This window comes from Mytilus californianus, unplaced genomic scaffold, assembly GCF_021869535.1.
Source record: "Mytilus californianus isolate M0D057914Y unplaced genomic scaffold, xbMytCali1.0.p SCAF_24, whole genome shotgun sequence".
Lineage (NCBI taxonomy): Eukaryota > Metazoa > Mollusca > Bivalvia > Mytilida > Mytilidae > Mytilus > Mytilus californianus.
Window position 1 is genome coordinate 2667100 of NW_026262673.1, and position 22330 is coordinate 2689429.

A 22330-nucleotide genomic window follows, 5' to 3' on the forward strand; every position below is an offset into this window, starting at 1 on the left:
GTCGATGTCTCTGCTGGTGGACTATCAGTCCACCAGGGTATCATCAGCTCAGTAGTCAGTACTTCGGTACTGACATGATTTATAACAAACTTTTCTAAAATTGCCCGTTTATAAATTTTGAAATTATAAAAAAACTAAGGTTTCAACTCGCTCAGGCAAAGTTGACCTTAGATGGATTTGGCTATTTGTTTTAGGTATTTTTGTCATATAGCTCCTAACTGTTTCGGTACTTATACATCCCTCGGATTTCAAATGTTTGGCTTTGAGCGTTCCTGATGAAGGTAAATCCAGAAAAGCGCTTCGGACGCATGAAATTATTAAACGTGTTTTCAATTTTTTACATCACTGGGTCGATACCTCTGCTGGTGGACTATCAGTCCCCGAGGGTATCATCAGCTAAGTAGTCAGTACTTCGGTACTGACATGATTTATAACAAACTTTTCTAAAATTGCCTGTTTATAAATTTTGAAATTATAAAGAAACTAAGGTTTCAACTCCCTCAGGCAAAGTTGACCTTAGATGGATTTGGCTATTTGTTTTAGGTAGTTTTGTCATATAGCTCTTCAACTGTATCGGTACTTATACATCCCTCGGATTTCAAATGTTTGGCTTTGAGCGTTCCTGATGAAGGTAAATCCAGAAAAACACTGCGGACGCATGAAATTATTAAACATGTTGTTTTAAATTTTTTACATCACTGGGTCGATGTCTCTGCTGGTGGACTATCAGTCCACCAGGGTATCATCAGCTAAGTAGTCAGTACTTCGGTAATGACATGATTTATAACAAACTTTTCTAAAATTGCCCGTTTATAAATTTTGAAATTATAAAGAAACTAAGGTTTCAACTCCCTCAGGCAAAATTGACCTTAAATGGATTTGGCTATTTGTTTTAGGTATTTTTGTCATATAGCTCTTTAACTGTTTCGGTACTTATACATCCCTCGGATTTCAAATGATTGGCTTTGAGCGTTCTTGATGAAGGTAAATCCAGAAAAGCGCGTCGGACGCATGAAATTATTAAACGTGTTGTTTTCAATTTTTAAAGGCCGTATTGTGATTTGTTGTTACATTTTTAGTTGCTTGGTCTTTATGGATAGTTATATCATTGCTCGTCATACCACGTCCCCTTATGACAACCTCTAGAGTTTACTAAGTATAAAGTAAAGTAAGCCTTTAGTACTCCTTCGAATGATAGTAAATCCATTGTCAAATCGGAGCGTCCGTTTGACTGTGCATGTTGTTTAAACTCGGTTGTAGTCAGATTGGGGAAATAAAATCCGATCTTTCGTTTAGAGATGGTTTAACGCTCCATGCACATTAGGAATAAACTCCTCATAGATACCAGGATTGAAATTTTGTATTTGCGCTGGGAACCATCACAACAATCTTTGAAGGACCCGTACGCTGGCCTGTTGCCTGGCTCAATTTCTGTTCCTTATGACCGAGTGGCTTTCAAAGTTCATACGACCATCTTACCGGTTGACTCCCTACTGCATGACCACACTATTGTATTTGTTTTCGTCATGAACAAGCATCTAATATTGATTTGATCATTTGAATTGTTAAACGTTCTGTTATCGTGGCCTTTTGTAGCTGAATATATATGGTATGGGATTTTTTAAATTGTTGAATGCAGTGCGTTGACTAATATATTTGCTTTATAATTAGGAATTTGTTGGATAGTGGTCTCACTGGAAATAATCCCACATCTTATTTCTATGATGACGTTCTGGTCATGAACGGACGATAATAGGTCAAATCTTATACAGACATCAAATTAAAAGTCAGGAACAACATTTTTCAAATTTATTACCTTGTTATACTTATCCTTTCCCGTGAAAACTAATAAAATCGGAGGATTGAAGTGCCCATTACTAGCTGGTTTGCTGGTCGTTCGGTGACAATGGATAGAATCAAACCAAAAATCAACATACTCTGAAATGTATCATCATTGTTGAAAAGGTATTGTTTAGATGCTGACTATGATCATTTTGATATACATGTATTCAAAACAGGAAAAATATCAAAAACCATGATTTATCTTTAACATGTTTAACACAAATTGAAACTGTATATTTTACTAAAGGAACGATTTTGCCGATTTTGTAATAGAATATATATATATATATATATATTATTATTTTTTTTTCAGATTTATTCTTAGTTCTCTCCAGGTTTAAGAAAGATTGTGTTTTGGGGATTATCGGCGAATAGGGAAAAGTTAACACATGTGTAGTGTCGACTCCAGCATTTAAATGATTTTGTCAATTGCAATTAAAACATTTGCTTTAATGTCATTTTTACTGAGATTTGGTTTGATTAGCAAACAAAACTTGATAGGAAAAGGGCGCACATTGCAGAAAATAGATCTGCCTCATCTTTAACACAAGAGTACGATTATTTTTTTGAACAGTCGTAAAATACATTGGAAGTAAAATGTCATTATTTAATAACTAAAAGGTGAATTGACAAATTTTTAATCTTGAACGGAACTTACAGGGATTCTTTAAAATGTCTAATTATTGTAGTTCGGTATATTTGCTATTCTACTTTTCGCTTAACTTAATTCATGCATAAACACTCCTATAGCTTCTTGACAGCAGTTGTTTGGTTTGAAATAAGACGGGTAAACATATATTGTTTTTATTTCAGCAAAAATGTCCGAATGCATTCGTAATACTAGTGATGAATAACTTTTGACAATTTGAAAATTCGAGAGAGAGAAAATTTAGTTTCTAATGCAGTATATATTTGTTTTTATACACGAACATGTTTCTCATTGAACAAGATGTGTTTTCTTCCTGTATTGTAAACTTGATTCCACCCAACTTGTTATCTTCACTTTTGGTTCGATGCTAACATATCTTATTGGTATATTGCTTGTTGAGTTTTTTTTATTACGGAAAATGAAATTGCTATATCAAAGTATGTTATTTTAATCTGTATCTTGGTAGGAAGCCAACAAAACATATAAACATATAAACAATTAATAAGTGTAACTTAAATCTTTACATCCTTTTTATGAATCCGAAAATCTTTCATTATTTTTTTTTTGTATTGCATTTGATTTTTTTCTAAAAAAAAAAAAACATACCTCCAATATGCTGAAAATCTGCAAAATACTGACTCAAGCCTTGTTTACTGATGTCGTCCTTCATATCTGCAACTACAAGGTATACTGCACTACTAGTTAAAAATGCTTGATGTGTAGCATAAAATTCCTTCTGACCTGCAAAGTCCCATAATTCACATAATGCATACAGGTTCGAAGGAGTATTTACAGTTGACTTAGAAAACACATTAGACATTAAATCCTCAGGCATTACCAATAACGAAGACTGATTCATATCGTTACTTTCATCCAGATTAATTTTTGTCTCGGTTTTTATGTCATTTTTATAAGTAGACATCTTGTCAAGAGTACTAATACTGCTATCCGTTGTCTCATCTACCTGCGTATGTTTAACGTCTGTGGCCTCGGCACAGTCATTAGGTGCTATATCCTCCGAAGTATCATGGCTATCATTAATTGACCTATTTTCTTCTGCATTGCCTTCTCTTTTTCCTGATTGCATAGATTTACTAGGATCTATTTTTCTATTAGTACCTTTTGTAACATCCATTGTTGTTTTTTCTTCTGTAATAATTGCTCTCTTTATCCGACCAAACTTGTCATCTTTAATTCCTGGCAGAAAAGAAACAAATGATTTGTTTTTCAATGTGACAAACAATACTACCTTTTTACAACTAATTTCAAGGCTATCGATTGGCATTAGTGATCATTTACCATACCATCCATACGGGGTGTAACTTTTATTTTATTGGTTCATAAAAATAGTATAATGTAGTTATTGTTACGTTTATTAAGTAAATATCAGCATTAATCAAAATGAAAATATTGTGTTTCCATGCGTTCCCCCAAATACAACGGTTAAAATATCCGAAGGATGACTGGGGTATAAAAGGGATTTGAAAAAGTGCAGTACCCATTTTCGGAGTCTAATTTACACCTCTTCGAAAATGCAGACTGGATCTGATAAGAAAATACATGTCAGGGGTCCATAAAGGGAATATTCTGTTCGACTGTAATTGTTCCAATTTTAATTTGATAAATCAAACTATTTCTATAAACAATAACTTATAGCATTAAAATGTAAGGAACAGTTTAAAAAATTATTAAACTTTTCGGATGTTAGCTATTCAAATAATACATAAAGAGATATGTCTGACTGCGAGAACATGTCACTAGTAAGTTGAAGCAATGGCAAATCGAATCGATCAACCAGTTAGTGATGGTGACCGTTAAACTTACGCAATGTCGATTTCAGACGTCCTGCCTCATAGCTTTGTGGGAGCAGTTTTTTCTATAAGGAGCACACTATTTATAAAGTCCACACAGTGTGAGCATGCACAAGCGTAAATGTATTAAACAATATCAAAAAGCATGGTCCTAAATCAATTTTTCCGAGATTGTTGTCATATATATGTAATTTAAGATTATGCTTTTGAACATCATAATGTCTCTTCTCTAATTGAAATTGATAGTTCATTAGTTGCATTTGTAGAAGTTTTAATTAACCACCAATATTCTTTACGATATTTCTCAATGTTTATAGATACCAGTAAATATTAAAGTTTGTTATGGTGCCACAAAAAGTTGGCGATGAAAGATTAAAGGGTTTATGGAAGAAAACAATCTTCACGTGACATATAGATTATACTAATTTGTCTTTTCAGTATAGTTGTACTGCAAAGTATATTTCGTTATATGGCAAAAGATACGAAAGGTAAGTAAAGGTAAACAGGTGTATTCGATTTATGACTTCTGTAAATTATGATCATCATGTATCAACCCTGAGTATTTACATACTTTTGCCGATTGTCCATTTGCCGTTTTCTATGTTGATTTTGCATCTACGAACAACAATATCCACACCATCTGTACTAGAAACATCGGATATGCCTTCCTTCAATAATCTTCTCAAGAGGCATGTTTTCCCAGCTGATTCTTTTCCAACTATCATAATTCGTACAAAATACCTGTTTTCGGTTTTTGAACCCTGCAGAAGCTTAATGTATCTTATTTTATCTACTTCTGATAATTGGTTTATGGCTTCTGGCAAAACTGAAATAAATTTACATCTGTAACGTAATATTTGAAATAAAAAAAAACGAAAGAAAATAGAAGTGTCTTAGAATAAACAAAAAGGTGTTCAGTAGCAACAACACAATAAAGTAACAAATTATATTCAAACAAAACCTGATCTGAGGTTGACATCTCTTTATTCGTTAAACATGTTAAATATTGCATAGAATATGATGTAATCTATTATTCTTGCTTGAGTTCCTTTGTTATCATCAGATTTCAACAATAATTATGTGTGTTTGGTTGAATAGGTATATATCTGTTATTAAATACACATATTTGTAACTAACACGAAATGTAAAAAACATACACTTAACTCGAATGTGAGTAAAATATATATATATCTTCAAAGCTCACATAGGAACGCTTAATACGTATCTCTTTTTATACTAAAACAAGTTAGTCTGTTAGATATTGTCTTTGTGTTAAAAGTGTATTGAAGCCCCAAAGCTAAATAACGTATAATGTAAGTTTGTAATGTTTTCGCACAAAATAGACAATCATGTGCAATGTGTATGGCGAAACAGCGAAGAAGTCTTATTTAATGTACCCCTGCTAATTTGTGGCGGTTGGCATATTCGATTACAATGAAACATTAAGTACAAACCTATAATTTGAAGAAATGCGAGTTGGAAAACAAATATAAATGCCGTTTTGACTTTAAAATATTCTCCGTCTGTAGAAAATTCTAGATAATTACTAGGTCAGAAGCAGGGATTTTGGTAAAAAAAAGTCTCAACCTCATACATAGTCCTGATTCCAAGTTCGAGTGTGGCTTCACTGCAAGTCATTGGGGTTTAATTAGTTCATTACCGTTTGAATTAGGTTTTAATTATCTAATACTTGTACCAATATGATCAGTTTTTTTGGATAAGCATCCATACTTAACAAATTGTAGAATAAGTTTATCCACATCACAGTCCCTCACTCGGGTTCTTGTCAGCTTTGTCTGTACTTTTTGTATATTTTGATTTTATAAGCTCTTCCTTTTTTGAAATATGTCGGCCTCTAGCATCACTGAAGAGACATTTATTGTTGAAATGCATATGTGGTTCGGTGAAATCAAAACTTTAATGTTATTGCAAAGTATAAAATGCATGTCTCTAATCTGTTTGAAACAAAGATGTAGAGCCAGGAACCCCCCAAAAAACGGCCCTGTAAAGGTGTTTTTTTAAAGCTTCTATAATGGGTATCTGTTGCTAAATATATGATATATGAAACTATAATACGAAAATTATATATCTGCTCCATGATTATAAATATATGTGCCTGAAATAGGAATAAATTTCATTTTCGTCAATATTTCTATAAATTTGTCAACTTTTTTCACTTTTTTTATGATTTTGTATATGTCGCCAACCCTTGCCTATTGAAAATTTTGTCGAAAAGTAAGGAATATAGCATAAAGAGAAAATTTCAGCAATAATATTTGTTTGCGAAGCGTGGCGGTACTGTTATTTTGTTTTAGATACCTCTCACAAATATTACACAATTCCGCAAAAAAATCAGGTTTTTTAAATATTCCCATCATTATGACGTCACTAAAGACACAATATGTTTGAACTGATTCAATTGGACATTTTTACTTATATATTAATCAAATGTCCACTACATTATCACAGTGAAAAAAAAATCAGATGTTTATGGCCAAAATTATGAGTTAATGAACCAACTCCTTTGTAGTACCTAGGTGTTCGATGAATTGTAAAATTTAGTTTCATATGAAATTGCAAAAAAATGGTCGTTGAAAAAAAAAACCATCAACCACTAATCATACAACATTTGGCTAGTGATTGACTCTATGCTATTTTGTTAAATTTTGTTTTATTAATTATAACGAATAAACAACAATAGTAGTTAAAATATTTCTATGTAGCTCTTATAGGTGCACTCGACTCCAATCTTAATTGACTAGGATATCAGTTTTCCTACCGAAGGTCGCTGGTTTTCTAAGGGGACTTTGACCTCCTCCACCAATACAAACTGACCATCACGAAATAGCAAAATAGTGTTGAAAGTGGCGTTAAACACCAATCAATCAATCTATGTAGCATTTCTTTTGCTTAATTGCAAAATATTTGGTATGCATGTGGAACTTCAGTAACTATACAAGAAACGCTGTGATCGCAAAATATGAACTTCTTCAAAAAACATCAAATAATTATAGTTGAGCAATAATTTAAATAAGGACAGCAGGTGTCAGCCATTAATTATATTGTTCCACCAATTTGCGATTCTTGAACAATTAAGAAAAAACATACTAGACTAATCACTTCTTATTTTGAAAAGGTGGATTTTCTGGAAATTTGATTGCTTTTGGATGACAATGAGTCTATCGTGCAAAACTGAAACTGCCAAGTGAAGATTCGTAAAAGAGAGTACCACACATGTAACACGTTAATGACCCCGACAACTCTCGGGGTGTCTGAAGGTTGACATATTTTTTTTACATATTTTACATATTTGAAGTCCCGCCCTTCATCCCAGTTGCTTTTGTATAAATTCTAAATTTGTTCTGGTCATATTTTCTGCATCAATTAACTGACATTGGATTAAAACAAGCAATACTGAAGAATCAGTCGGAAAAGATTCAACATTTGTACTCATTTTGGCTTGTTCAACAAAGGAACTGGAAATCAAAATAGGTACAGGAGTTTGCTCCTTTCAGTCGTTTTCATGGGAAAATGTCGCTGTATCACAACTGTAAAAATGTCAAAGACAGTTCCATAATCATTATTGAAACATATTATTTATGCTTTGTGTAATATTCAAATCTATAGCATTTACTATATGCGTATTTTTAGGAATTGACAAAATTGCATACGCATGCCTTCTTTTCACTTTCTTCTATTTTATGTACTTCACAGTTCTCAAATTGTTATTTAGGACACTGAAATTCATAAATTCTTACATATGTGTGGGTTAGGTCTTACACAAATAAAGATATAAATACAGGAATAGAACGAATACAAGCTTGATTGAAGAATTGTTGTTTGATTTATGTTCTGAGGCAAAACGTTCATACATGTTCAGGACGAGAACAAATTAATAATAAATACAATAGGTAAGTCCTGTAATCGTAGTTGACTTACGGACCCATAATAGAGATGTTGCAAGGGTTCTTAGTGTGCATAAAACTCGACACTCTCTTATAGCTAGCTTAACCTCTCTTAAATTATATTGACAGCAATGCGTGAGCATAACAAACAGACATAATAGGTAAAAACTTCAAACATTTGGGTACAGCAGTCATCATTGTAATATAATCTTAATCACTATAAAAACAAATAACTGTTTCAACAAAGAAACACAAAATGGTATAAAGACAAAGTACATAAGCAAAAATGAAAGACAAGGATTAAAAATTTGACGTTTTTACCTATCATGTCTGTTTGTCATGCTCACACCTTGTTGTCAATATAAAGGAATTCTATACGACCGTCATACAAGTCAGAGGTTAAGCTATCTATAAAACCAGGTTAAATCCACCATTTTCTACATACGGAAACCATTTTCTTCATACGGAAATGCCTGTAACAAGTCGGGAATATGCCAGTTGTTTTCCATTCGTAAGACGTGTTTGAGCTTTTGATTTTGCCATTTTATAAAAGACTTTCCGTTTTGAATTTCCCTTAGAATTCTATGTTGTTGTTTTTTAAATTTTTTTTCTCTATTCCCTAGTCACTCTTGAGGTCTATATATTTTATTTACTTACTATTTCGTGGCATAATTCTATAAACAATGACACAAACAATGACTGAAAAAAAAAAACAATTTCATGTTTAGAATAGAAGTCCCTAAATGAGAATTTATCTCGAGAGTACCAAACCAATAAATCATTACAGTTGAAAATAAACATTCTGAAAGACATATGAAACACAATTCTACATACACATGGTGTTGGTAGGCAAACTACTGTATTGTCCAATACATTATGTTATTATTGTTTTATCTTGTATGTATAATTTCTACAATAAAACCGCAGTGATTATGTAATGATACAATAGATATAAGAAGATGTGGTGTGAGTGCCAATGAGACAACTCTCAATCCAAGCCACATTTTGTAAAAGGTCAAAGTACGGTCTTCAACACGGAGCCTTTGATCACAACGAACAGCAAGCTTTAAAGGGCCCCTAAAAATGACTAGTGTAAAACCATTCAAACGGGAAAACCAACGGTCTAATCTATACAAAAAACGAGAAACGAGAAACACTTATGAACATCATCAACAAACGACAACCACTGAACATCAGGTTCCTGACTTAGGACAGGTGCACACAAATGCAGCGGGTTTGAACGTTTTAATAGGTACCAAACTTCACCCTTACCTAACACATTAGTGTAACATCACAACATAGAAAATCACACTATAAAATATCAATTGAAATGGCTTCACTCAATCAAAAGACATATTAACACAAGTGAACATACACTGAACGAATACATTTGATCTATGATACAATGTAAATACAAAATCAATAAAATAAGGAATGAGATGTTAAACAATTTCAGAAAAACAACCATAATCTTGAACAAAATGCCGGCAAATAGAATAATGAACACAGGTAAATGAAAATATTTTTGTACAGTAATGGAGAACGGAATTTTTTTTTTGTCATAGTACGAGAACAGGAGTAAAAATTTATAGTTATACCAAACAATTATCAAAGCTGGTATATAATAAAAATAGAGAGATACGAGATATAACTTTAAATAAATAAACATTAAATAACAAAAAAACATTACAAATTGTATAACAGGTCAAATTAACACGAAAGTACGATTTGAGAGTACTTGCAGTTACTGAAAGCCAAAAACAATTAATAATAAAAAAAAATCCTGCATCAGAGACTAAAATCAACTAAAACACATCACAGGGATTTAGTATTTTAACGTCATGGACAGTCAAAGAAGACGTGAATTGTGCAATGCCAAAAATAAAAGTATTGACAGGCAGTAGGATAATTAGGAGATAACCTCTATATAAAAAATGAATGTGAGTGTGTATTTATACACCCCGTTTGAAAAGAATACAACTTTAGTTATGTTTTAATTTGATGATGACAAAATCGATTTTTTTGCCAAAACAAACTATATTCAAAAATCTAATTACAGCATTGGTAAGATAAACTTTACTAATAAGTTTGTTTTAAGGTTCGATGAGTTTACATGGATCTCATAGTAATTTCCACGCTTTAAGTACAATATTACTGTAAAATTTAGGATGTGAAATACCGTTTTAATAAGTTTTCAACAGGTACAGCCAAATTTACTAATCAAATCTTTGCATCTATGAAAGAATTTAATAAAGGTTTTCAGTAATTTATGGTAACGAAATCCCTGACTTAATAATTTACCAGTGATGCATTGATTACTTTCGTTAAAATCTATGACATCACTACACACACGGCATAACGAACGAGTTGGGATATATAAACACCGTATGATGGAGCCAAAGGAACATCGCCGTCTAAAAAAGAAAATTAACAGTAGGGAATGAAAAATCGTCTCTTTTGTCGTAAATTTCAGTATGGAGTTTCCCTTTAGAAATTGAAATGTCGAAATCTAGAAAAGGACAACTACTGCTGTTTATGTTAGATTTAGTTAGAATAAGTTCCTTAGGGTAAATTTCGATAGTATATTTAGAGAACTCTGGATTTTTAACGAAAAAGTATCATCATGATAACGGTAGGTACATGTATTGTTGAATGTATTAACCAAATGTAACAATGACGTGTCTTTACTGAGTTAGGTCATAAACTGAGATTCATAGCAATACAGGAATAAATCTGCTATGAAAGGGGCGCAGTTAGTGCCCACAGGAATACCTACTACCTGTCGATACACATTATCGCCGAAACGTTCATATATGTTCTCCAGGAGAAATTTAAAGCTTTAATCATATCTTTACATTTCCAGTAAATGTATCTAGCATACTTTCCTTTTTCGTTACAGAAAAGGGCTTTAAACGAGTTACAGCAAATAATTTACAATGAGATTTTTCAAAAGATCATTTAATTAAATATGAAAACTTTGTCTTGATAAGATTGTGTGGAAGTGTAGTGTAGAGAGTAGAAAAATCATAACTGCCAACAGAATGAAAAGGACCATCAAAAGCATGTATTTTATCTAAAACCTCTAAAGAATTTTTAACACTCCAAAAATAATTAATACCATTATTTTCATAAGCTTTATAGCAAAAGTTAATAACAAGTTCTTTGATAGTAGTAAGGGAGGTAGTAAGAAGCACTGAAAGATTAGTAGTAGAACACTTACTAGATGTGGAGATTAAACGGAATTTAAATGGTTGTTTGTGCAATTTAGGTAACCAGTACATAGTAGGGACTTTCAAATGTTCGGAAGAGGCTTTAAGCTGGGTTTTGGCAGTGATATGCTTGTTTACAATTTGACTCTCTTTAATGTTTGTTAAAGTACGTAAATTGAAAATGGGAACAACGACAAGGTCAAAACAATATCTTATTATTACTTATGTATTAACACACGTGGCGATTGGGAGTAAGAGAAAATGTAAATTATTTGAGTTAATGCTTTTACTCTTGATCTTGAAATTTTCGGTATTCTTATTTTTTTTTTTTCGCCTGAATTTTACATTAAAATATCTGTGTTGAAACTCAATCGTACATTTCGAAATTCAGTTCAATCATTCCTATAGTTTACTATATTTTAAAGTTTTACATTTAAGATGGATCATTGGTATATGTTTCCCTCAGATAGAATTTTTTGACACTTTGCCAGAATAAAGGTTTTCCCATGCTTTTTTCAAAAATAAAATAAAAAGTATTGGTCACCGTCCTATTTTTCAAGCTAGAAATCGTGCAAAATTTCCAAAATTTGCATACTTTTACATGAAAAAACACTTTTTTGTGAATAAAAATAATTCTTTGCGACATAATTTTGAAAAAAAATGTAAGAAATGTGCTTTAAGATTATAAAAAGAAGAAAAAACGGCGTCATCAACCTTGTTTTCTCGCCACAAGTAAAAATTCAAAATTTCTCCTATCATTCTTTTATAAAAAAAATTCTAATATAGTTATCTCCACTTAAATGGATAAGTTGACAATTTGATTCGAATAAGCAAAATATTTCGTATTTGATAAATCAGTCTGAATAATGTGATAAATCACTGATTTTTTTCTTAATTCCAATAAACAGTCTAACCCATTAATTGCCAGTCTATCTAAAAATATGCAGATAAAGCAAAAAAACTAGACCTATTGTGAACTGCTATTTTACAATCTAAGTTAGTGGTATACAGTTATCTACCTTAAAAGAGAACTTTTAATATCCGAAAATATATTTGATATAACGACTTAGAACCAATGACAGTATTACCATCAGTGATACTGAAATTTTGTTTTGTTGTGTCAATGACTTGATTATGACTATTGTTTTTTTACATTGGAAAAGGGTTGACACTGCCAAAAGCAGTTGGTTGTGCAAAAATATTTTGTCAATATTTAAAGCACCGAAGTTTATAATTCACACTGACTTATGCTAACTGTTAAAAATAGCTTGACTTATTGATTTTAAACAAGAGGCTCTCAAGAGCCTGAATTGCTCACCTGTATTTCAGAGAAAAAGTTTTTTAAATGTTAGCAAACTTGATGAACAAATTGTGTAAAATTTTCTTTAAAGGGCAATAACTCCTTAAGGGGTCAATTGACAATTTTGGTCATATTAACTTTTTTGTAGATCTTACTTTGCTGAACATTATTGCTGCTTACAGTTTATATATATCTATAATAATAAAAACAAAAAACTGCAAAATTTTTACCAATTCGGTGGCAGCAACCCAACAATGGGTTGTTCGATTCGTCTGAAAATTTCAGAGCTGATAGATCTTGACCAATTGAACAATTTTACCAAATTTCAGATTTGCTCTAAAAGCTTTAGTTTTTGAGATATAAGCCAAAAACTGCATTCGACCCCTATGTTCTATTTTTAGCCATGGGGGCCAAATTTGTCTATGGATCAAAACTTTGGATACAATTTATAAACTAGATACCCTAAGGAACATTTACTTAAAGTTTGAAGGTATGTGGCCCAGTAGTTTCAGAGAAGAAGATTTTTGAAATAGTTTACGACAACAGACGACAACAGACGACGACGACAGACGACAACGGACGACGACGACAGACGACGGACGACGACGGACGCCAAGTGATGGCATAAGCTCACATGGGGCCTTTCGGGCCTCGGTGAGCTAAAAAAGAAATGAAACAATGCAAGGTATATAACCAATCATCAAATGAACAAACAAACTCTCCTTATATTCATATAAGCAAGCATTGATCATAGGGATACTTACATGCCTAAAACAAAATCGACGTACCTAACATGATTCTAAAGGGTGAAACCCTAAAACAAATTATTGTTTCTGCGAATTGTGGTATTCGTTGAAATCGGTATATATTCAGAAGACCTGTGAAAATGCCATTGGATTGATAATAAGTATGGTTTACACCATTAGTAATTAGAAACTCATATAACATGTTTAATACACATTTCTTTTGAAAATAAAAATGATTTTGACATATTCTTTATCAATGTCATCACGCCCAATGTCGGGTGACTATATTTGCTGTAGCGTTTCCTTGTCACCGTTTTAAATATATTTGTGTTTGCTGTAGTTCAATCATCTATAACTTCAAGTTTGTACATGAATTTCTAACAGGTGTTTCCAAGCATAACTATGTCTTCTTCGTAGAAAGACCTTTTAGTTTTGTTATGGTATTTTTTCTTCTTCGCCGATTTGTTTTTCGCTATTAAATTATTTCGCACGATGTTCCTTATATAGTTGATTTGAAAGTGACACCGAATATGTGTTTGGTAAAAGTGATCTCACTTCCACTGTTTTTCTTGGTATCAGTACATCTTCGCAACCGTAAAAGACTTCGATAAATTATGTTCACAATTTTTCGTTACATCCTCAAGATTTAAAGAGTTACTCATAAGGTCAAGATCAGACTTTTGCTCGATTTCTCTTTTTAGAAACAGCGATAGTTATTTACAAAAGGTGCTTGGGGCCGTCTTAAACTTGCAGTGAGATGAGAGTTTTTTTTTTTTTTTTTTTGCTCCGTGTTGAAGGCCTCACTGACTTTGAGATAAATGACAGCCATAAAAGCAATGTTGTTTTGTGTTTGTGTGTACTTTTGCTGTACATGTACTGATTTTGTGTCATGGATGGATACCCCATATCCTTTGTTTTACTTTTTTACAAAAATATTGTCGAAAGAGTACAATGAATTGTTTTTTTATTTTCAGGAATGTTTAAAAAAAAATGGATGTTGATATATCATCAACCATACATTTTTTAGGCCTAAGGTTTTTTAATATGAGAATTTTGCTTTTTGACCTCGAAATGTGAATTTCATGTTGTAGATTTTGACCTTGCTGTAACTTCAAACTGGAAAAAAATATAGCCATAAGGTCGTCTGCATTATGATGACTTTTGTGAACTTGAAGTAGCAATTTTTCTATCGAATTTTGTGTAAAAGTACCTAAACCTATATATATTTATACTGGAATCATCGAGTTGTAATGTATCAATTGAAACCGGAAGTAAAATATTTAAACCGGGAAATTCAACTTATCTACTCTAAAAGAGAATAGAAACCATTTAATTTAGAATATGTGGAAAGAAAGCTTTTGAGTGCATTTGACGAGAAAACCTCTAGAGAACAACTGGTTCTTAATGGGTATTTAAGATTTTTTTTTTAATTTTTGGTATACACAAGGGTTCTGCAAAAGAGGAGGTCAATTCATTGAAAATTTACGAGTAAAGGTGATGTATTTTGGCAATGTACATGAATGTTTATGCAGAGAAATGTAAAGTCAATAAATTACCTTTTCGTACGATTATTAAGAGAATTTATAATTAAAGGTTACTCAGGCCGGACATACATAAGAACAGATTAAACAATATTTTTACACTTGATGATTTTTTATCTGTATTTAAAACAATGGTAGACATCAATTATTATGCAAACTCTGTAAATACTAATCACATAATGTTTATAACGGATGTGATACATTATCGTTTTTTTGGCCAAAACATGAGTGTACACGTAATAATACAGCCTTTTGTCAGCACAGACTGTTCCCTCAAATTGACAAACCCGAAGATCATTAAAATTATTTCAATAGAGGTATTGCTTTTATTAATTTGTCTTGTATTTTTCATGACTCTAACGTTCAAAACTTTATGCTTCCATATTTTGATAACATAGACCCACCTATAATATTTCTTATTCGTATAAAAAAAACAGTAGAAGTTTAATTTTCAATTATACGCTAGTTACATCAGACGTCAGTATAGAAAATAATGCTCTGCGACATGAGACTCTGAAAAATCAAAGTTTAGATATGATCCGTTTATGGCCACGTTCAAGACCGAGAGGTTATAAACCTTCTGAAAAAAGGACCAAAATTTAGTCCACTGTCAAAAATAAATTGGAAAGAGTGTCGTCAGGTTATTAAAGATGCTCTTTCATCCTATTGTAAAAAATGGTGTAAACGGGAGAAATCTGACAAAAAATCACTTGATTCCTATTTGAATACATATCTGAATATTTTTGTAATTCGCATATCACATTTCGAAATTTTTTTAGAAATAAATAAAAGAATAAGTAATACACCCATTTCTAGGATTAAAAACAAAATTCAACTACTCGCAAAGCGTTTTGTGTTCGTACCGGCCGACAAAACAGCCAACAATGTGGTGGTGGTATGACGTTAATACTATACGGAAATCCTTAAGAATGAAATTATACTTCAAGCTACATTCTAGGCCGTACGCTCCATAGAGAGTCATATAGTAAATAATCATGTCATAACCACAGATCAGCTTCAGGCCTCTACTGAACATTTGAAGGTCCCCGTTATGTATTGGTTACCTAAACTACGCAAAAAGCCCGTAAAATATTGTTTCATCTACTCGGCCTCTAGTAAGTGTTCTACTACTAGACTTTCAGTGCTTTTAAAGAGTTCCTTAACTACTATCAAAGATCTGATCATTAATTTGTGTAATAAAACGTACGAATTTAGTGGAATTAACTATTTTTCGAGTGTAAACTATTCTTTGGATGTTTTAGATAAATTACGTGCTTTTGATGATCCTTTTACGAAGGTTGACAGTTTTTACTGTTCCACTCTTTACACTACACTTCCACACAATCTTACCAAACAAATGTATTTAAATTAAATGGTCGTTCGATAAATCCGATTGCAAATTTATTTGCTGCAACTCATATACTCGCCATTTTCTCAAACAAGAAAGGTAAATATGCTAGATATACTTACTAGAGGTAAGATGAGATGATGAAAGCCATACATGTTCTATGTACGTTTTGGCAATTTTTTATCGACAAGATTTTAGGTATTCCTATGTGTACCAATTGTGCCTCTTCAATAGCAGGCTTGTTCCTGTACTGTTATGAATCACATTCTATGGCCAAACTCAGTAAAGACCCGTCTAAATTCCATTTAATTGATACATTCTTGATGATATTTTTTCGTTAAATAATCAAGAATTATCTAATTACCTACAGGAACCTACCTTGAATAAATGAAGTATTTACATGTCCTTTCCTAGATATAACATTGCAATTGCCTTCATTTATGAACTTTAATCGAGCTGTTTAAAGTAAAACCACTCAGGTGAGAAAAACAGCTCACCTGTGTACTATATAAACATGCATGTCACTTAAATACTCGCTTTCAAATTTAGCTCGCAGTCGAGATGTTCGGTAAGATTTAATGTTGAAAAAAATAATATGGCTCAAACTCAATTAAACTCGCCCAGTTCTAGAGGGAAACATACTCCTTCCCGTGATTTGTTGGAAGATTTAGACTACTTGTCTGATGTTCAATCTCAAGATGAAATTGAACTGTTTGACGATGGTCAGTTTAGTGACCTTAGTGACAATGAACATACCAATGAAGGTGATGTTTCTAGTGCCGATAAGGGCAATACTTATATGGGCAATTCAAGTGCCACAAAAGACAAACACAATGCCAATAAGGGCAAACAAAGTGCCAATAAGGGCAAACTTAGTGCCAATAAGGGCAAATTAAGTGCCAATAAGGGCAAAACTCATGCACAATCAGACGAGGGGGCGTCTGGTTTAGATTGTGAAAGTGACGAGAGAGCCACACGTAATTGGTTGCCGGATAAAAGAATTCCAGTAGAATCATCTTCTTCCGGTAAACGAAAACATGTGGAGGATTCTTGTGATGAATCGGAACAGGAGACCGATATTTCCTCCTCGGATAGTGGGGAAAGGTCAGATAATGACAATCTGTTTGATCCGTCTGAAATTTTGAAGAAAGGTATCAAGGTACCGGGTAAAATTTCAAAATACATTGAGAAATATGCCAATCAGGGCATCACTAAGAACGTAAGGTTAGAAGTCACAAAGAACTGTTACATTCCTATAAGTAAAAAGCTCGCTTCTAAAGAAACGGATAGATATATAAAGAAACGGTTTCGTAAAAAGTTTAATCAACCACTTAATGCCAAGAAAGAACATTTTATTATTAACTCTGAAAACAGAATATTAGATGCTACTGGTCCCTTAGCAATTTTATAGACAGAAGCAGAGAAAGCTAAGAGACGTGATCGTGGTTTAAATCCAGTAGATGTCATTGACATTGTACAGAGAGCATTAGTCCTGATTGGAAACGCTCACTATGTATACTTATCTGATCGTCGTAGATCTATGCTTGGTAGAGTATTACCAGAATGTTTAGATTTATTAGCGGATAAAGATGGCAAGAAAGCTCTGTTAAAAAGTTCTCATGAACTATTTGGCCGTAAGTTCAGGAAATTGCTCACTGAAGAAAGCAAGGACAACAGGGAATTGTTTAGCTTACTTCAAACTGTACGCCGTTCCAAAAATAAATCATCTAGATTTGGTAATGGTAACTTCAGTGGTGGTCATGGAAATGGTGGCAATAACCAGTATTTTCGGCTCGAGCCCCCAAACAACCAGAACCAGCTGTTTAGGGGCCGAGGCAGGGGCAGAGGCAGAGGTCAGTCAAGATCGACACCAGGGATCCCAAGGAAGGGGTTCAATCCCAAGAATTAAACATACAACAGGTAAAGGTTCAAGCATTAAGTTTTTTCCCCGTTACAACAGACCGTTTTGCTCACTTATCTGTAGGGGGAGAACAAAACTGTTTGTCCAGAACTGGGGTTGTTTGACATCAGATCATTGGGTTTTAGATACAGTTCAGGGTCTAAACTAGAATTCTGTCAAATACCGCCAAGACAAATTCAGTGCCCCAAACTATTTTTCGACAAAGAGAAAACAGCATTGATCAATCAAGAAATTCTATCATTGTTTGACAAAAAAGCAATATATCAGATATCCCAAAGTCAAGAGTATTTTCTAAGTCATCTTTTCTTGGTCGAGAAAAAAGGGGGAGGACACCGTCCTGTAATAAATTTAAAGCAGTTGAACAATTATTTGATGTACAATCATTTCAAAATGGAAGGGATTCGTTCAGTAAAAGATTTAATCCAAAAATCAGACTGGATGATGAAAATAGATCTGACGGATGCTTATTTGACCGTCCCAGTGTTAAAACAACATAAAAAAATATGTCCAGTTTCAATGGCAGGGAAAAACCTATCAATTTCAGGTACTTCCCTTTGGAATTTCAGTCGCCCCACTAGTATTCACAAAATTAATGAAAGTCCCAGCAAGTTTTCTAAGACGACTGGGTATACGTCTAGTGGTTTACTTGGACGATATCTTAATAATGAACCAATCAAAAGAGAAATGTCAGTTAAAAGCACAAGTAACAGTAATGCTTCTCCAAAGTTTAGGATTTCTAATAAGCGAAAAGAAATCAGTGTTTGTCTCATCTCAACAAATGTTTTTCTAGGATTTCTAGTGAACTAGGTAGATATGAGTCTGTCCCTTCCAACCCAAAAATTCAAATAATACAAACATTATGCAAGGAAGTAAAAAATTCAGAAAAAATAACAGTGAAAAAACTTTCAGAATTAATAGGAAATCTGACGGCTACTATTCAAGCAATTTTTCCAGCCCCACTTTATTTCAGACATTTACAGGTAGAAAAAAATCAAAAGCTCAATCAGACTTTCAGTTACAATTCAGAACTAGTCCCGTCTCAAAAAGCACAAAACGAATTAAACTGGTGGATACACCAGTTAATTCATTGGAATGGAAGGTCTCTAATTTCCATCCAACCATCTGTAATCATCCAAACAGATGCAAGCAATGTGGGATGGGGAGCAGTAATGAACAAAGTGTCCATAGGGGGTCCTTGGTTACAATCAGAAAAAAGTTTCCATATAAACGCCCTGAAATTAATAGCAGTGACTCATGCAGTCAAATCTTTCTTTAAAGACGGACACAATTTACAGGTGTTGATTCAGACAGACAACATAACAACAATGACTTATATCAACAAAATGGGAGGGACTGTGTCCAAAGTTTGCAACAAACTAGCCCTAGAGCTTTGGACATGGTGTCTCCAGAAAGACATAGTACTGAAAGCAGATTTCATCCCAGGTCGAGAAAATCTGATTGCAGATTGGGAGTCCAGACATCATTTAGACTCCAGCAATTGGAAACTTCATTCAAAGGTTTTCAATTCTATAATGAGGCAGACAATGATCTGCAACATAGATCTTTTCGCAGATCGGTCCAACAATCAACTTCAAACATACATAAGCTGGCTTCCCGATCCAGGAGCATTAGCGTTCAATGCTGTCCTACATCCTTTGGCAAGTTTCAAGGCTTATGCCTTCCCCCCTTTCTGCTTGATAGCTCAATGTCTGAAAAAAATCAAAGCAGAGAAAACAACTGTAGTTCTGGTAACTCCTGCTTGGATGGCACAGCCATGGTACGCAATATTGCTGGAAATGTCAAAACAACATCCAATTCTGTTGCCAACATTTCCACATCTGCTACATTCACGTCAAGGGGAACCTCACCCAATGATTCAAAACAATTCGCTTCAACTAGTCAGGTGGCTTGTCTCAGGAGATCATATCAAACAATGTCAATATCAGAGGAAGTTAAAAAACTTTTGCTCAGCTCCTGGGGGAAAGGAACTCAGAAATCTTACGATTCGGCCTGGAATAAGTGGGTTAGCTGGAGTGTGGAACGGGAAGTTGATCCCTTTTTAGCACCTCTAACCGCTGTTCTAGATTTTTTGGCATGAATGTTCTAAAAGGGGTTTCAATACAGAACAGTTAATGTCCATAGGTCTGCATAATCCTCTATTCTTCCTCATATTGATGGTCAACCAGTGGGACAGACACAATTAGTTAAAAAATTAATGAAGGGCATTTTGAGGGAAAATCCACCTTTACCTAAATATCAGGAAATGGGGGACATTGATATTGTTCTGAAATTTCTCATTTCTCAGTCTGTTAACCCTGATTTGGATCTTAAAACATTAACCAAGAAATTAGCAATTCTTTTAGCAATAGCTGCTCCGAAAAGATCTTCTGAAATTGCTAGACTCGAGATAAGATTTATGCAAATAAACTATGAAGGGGCTAAGTTTCAGCTCCCAAGTATATCAAAAACTCAATCTGATTGTAATTCAAAAGAAATATTTTATCCAAAATTTGAGGACAACCTTGAATTATGTGTGGTTGATTGTTTACAAGCTTATTTAAATCGTTCTGTAGATTTTCGAGTGAAGGATAAGTCTAAGCCAAATCCATTACTTAGAACTTTAGTTAAACCACACAGAGGTGCCTCGTCTAATACTATAGCTAATTGGATAAAGGATATTATGAAGTATTGATACAACTAAGTTTATGGCTCATTCAACTAGAGGGTCCTCAACTAGTAAGGCTAAATGTCAAGGAGTTTCTATATGAGAGATTTTGAAAATAGCTGATTGGTCAAATGCTTTAACTTTTATAAAATTCTATTTTAGACCATTGCTGGAGGATAGTACTAGTGATCAGTTTTCAAAGAAAGTATTAAGTTTACCTTCAGGTATGTTAGTAATTATGATTAACGCTTTAAACGTCCAATGTTATATCTTATGAGTTGTTCTGACGTATAATTGTAGATTTCATGAGGACGCGAAGCGTCCAATATGAAATATAGATTATACTAAGAAAATGATTAAGATATAACATTGCAATTTCCCTCCCAACCAATACCCAAAGATAATATTTTATGTGGATTAGTACAAAGAGTCAATGTATAAGAGACTATTCATGTCCAGATACTACATGTACATGATACACTATATATACACACGAAAAAAAAAAAAATAAATAAAAAAAAATCAAGATCTTTATATAAAATTATACATGTAGTAATGATAACATATCAATTGAATTGATAATATTTATTATGAAGAACAGGTTTATTATCATTAAACTTTATTTTTCAGATGCATCATCTATGGAGTCCTAGCAGTCAGAGAGATTGTGATGATTGACTTTTGAACTGTAATTTTATCGATTCGATTCATTCGTGATATAATGTTGAAGAAACATTGTGTTTAATTTCTTGTCAATAGACATTTCATAGATTCCAATAGAGACATGTTAAAGTTTTGGAATCAGTCAAGATTTGCAATACATTTTGTATATGTTATAGATATATCTTGTTGACCAATTAAATGGTGAAACAATATTCTTTTTATTAATCATATATGAAAGGAAAGGAAATTTGTACCAGCACTGGCAGTTGCAGCAGAATTATACATTTCTTGTTTTCAATATCCATGGTTTACAGTCGTCGTTGGTTATTATTGTTTTTGGTACATGTATGTTGATGAGTATAAAGAGGATTCTTATATATTCGAACTCGTTCGTTATGCCCGTGTCTGAAGTGACGTTTTGGATTTCAATAAGCGCACTCGTATGTATTACTGGTTAATTATTAAGTCAGGGATTTCGTTACCACAAATTACTTAAAACATTTACTAAATTTTTCCATAGATACAAAGATTTGGTTTGCAAATTTAGCTGTACCTGTAGAAAACTTATTTCAAACGGAATAGCACATCTTAAATTTTTCGGCGATGTTGTTAACCGAGACCGGAAATTTAGATACGGTCCGGGTAAACTTATCAATCGTTTAAATAAACTTTTTCTAAAAGGTTACCTATCCAGCACTGTAATTAAATCTTTGGATATTGTTTTATTGGT

At 33.1% G+C, this 22330-nt stretch overlaps 2 protein-coding genes across 16 annotated transcripts in view; one reads left to right on the forward strand and one right to left on the reverse strand.

Annotated features, from left to right (window-relative positions):
- The window catches only part of LOC127732399 (transient receptor potential cation channel subfamily M member 3-like), a 208273-nt gene that overhangs the window by 65647 nt on the left and 120296 nt on the right, over positions 1-22330 (forward strand). The window lies entirely within an intron of this gene.
- LOC127732395 (probable serine/threonine-protein kinase roco6) overlaps positions 1-22330 on the reverse strand; it is a 77655-nt gene that overhangs the window by 17944 nt on the left and 37381 nt on the right. For 6 of the 8 annotated variants that reach the window (XM_052241427.1, XM_052241428.1, XM_052241425.1 and 3 more), the window contains 4 exons: positions 8865-8906; positions 4874-5128; positions 3098-3688; positions 1817-1938 (listed from right to left, as the gene is read on the reverse strand). In XM_052241427.1, the coding sequence (XP_052097387.1) occupies positions 1817-1938; positions 3098-3688; positions 4874-5128; positions 8865-8906 (1010 nt within the window). The remainder of the gene's footprint in view (positions 1-1816; positions 1939-3097; positions 3689-4873; positions 5129-8864; positions 8907-22330) is intronic. The other 2 variants (XM_052241430.1, XM_052241429.1) reach the window with 2 other exon arrangements.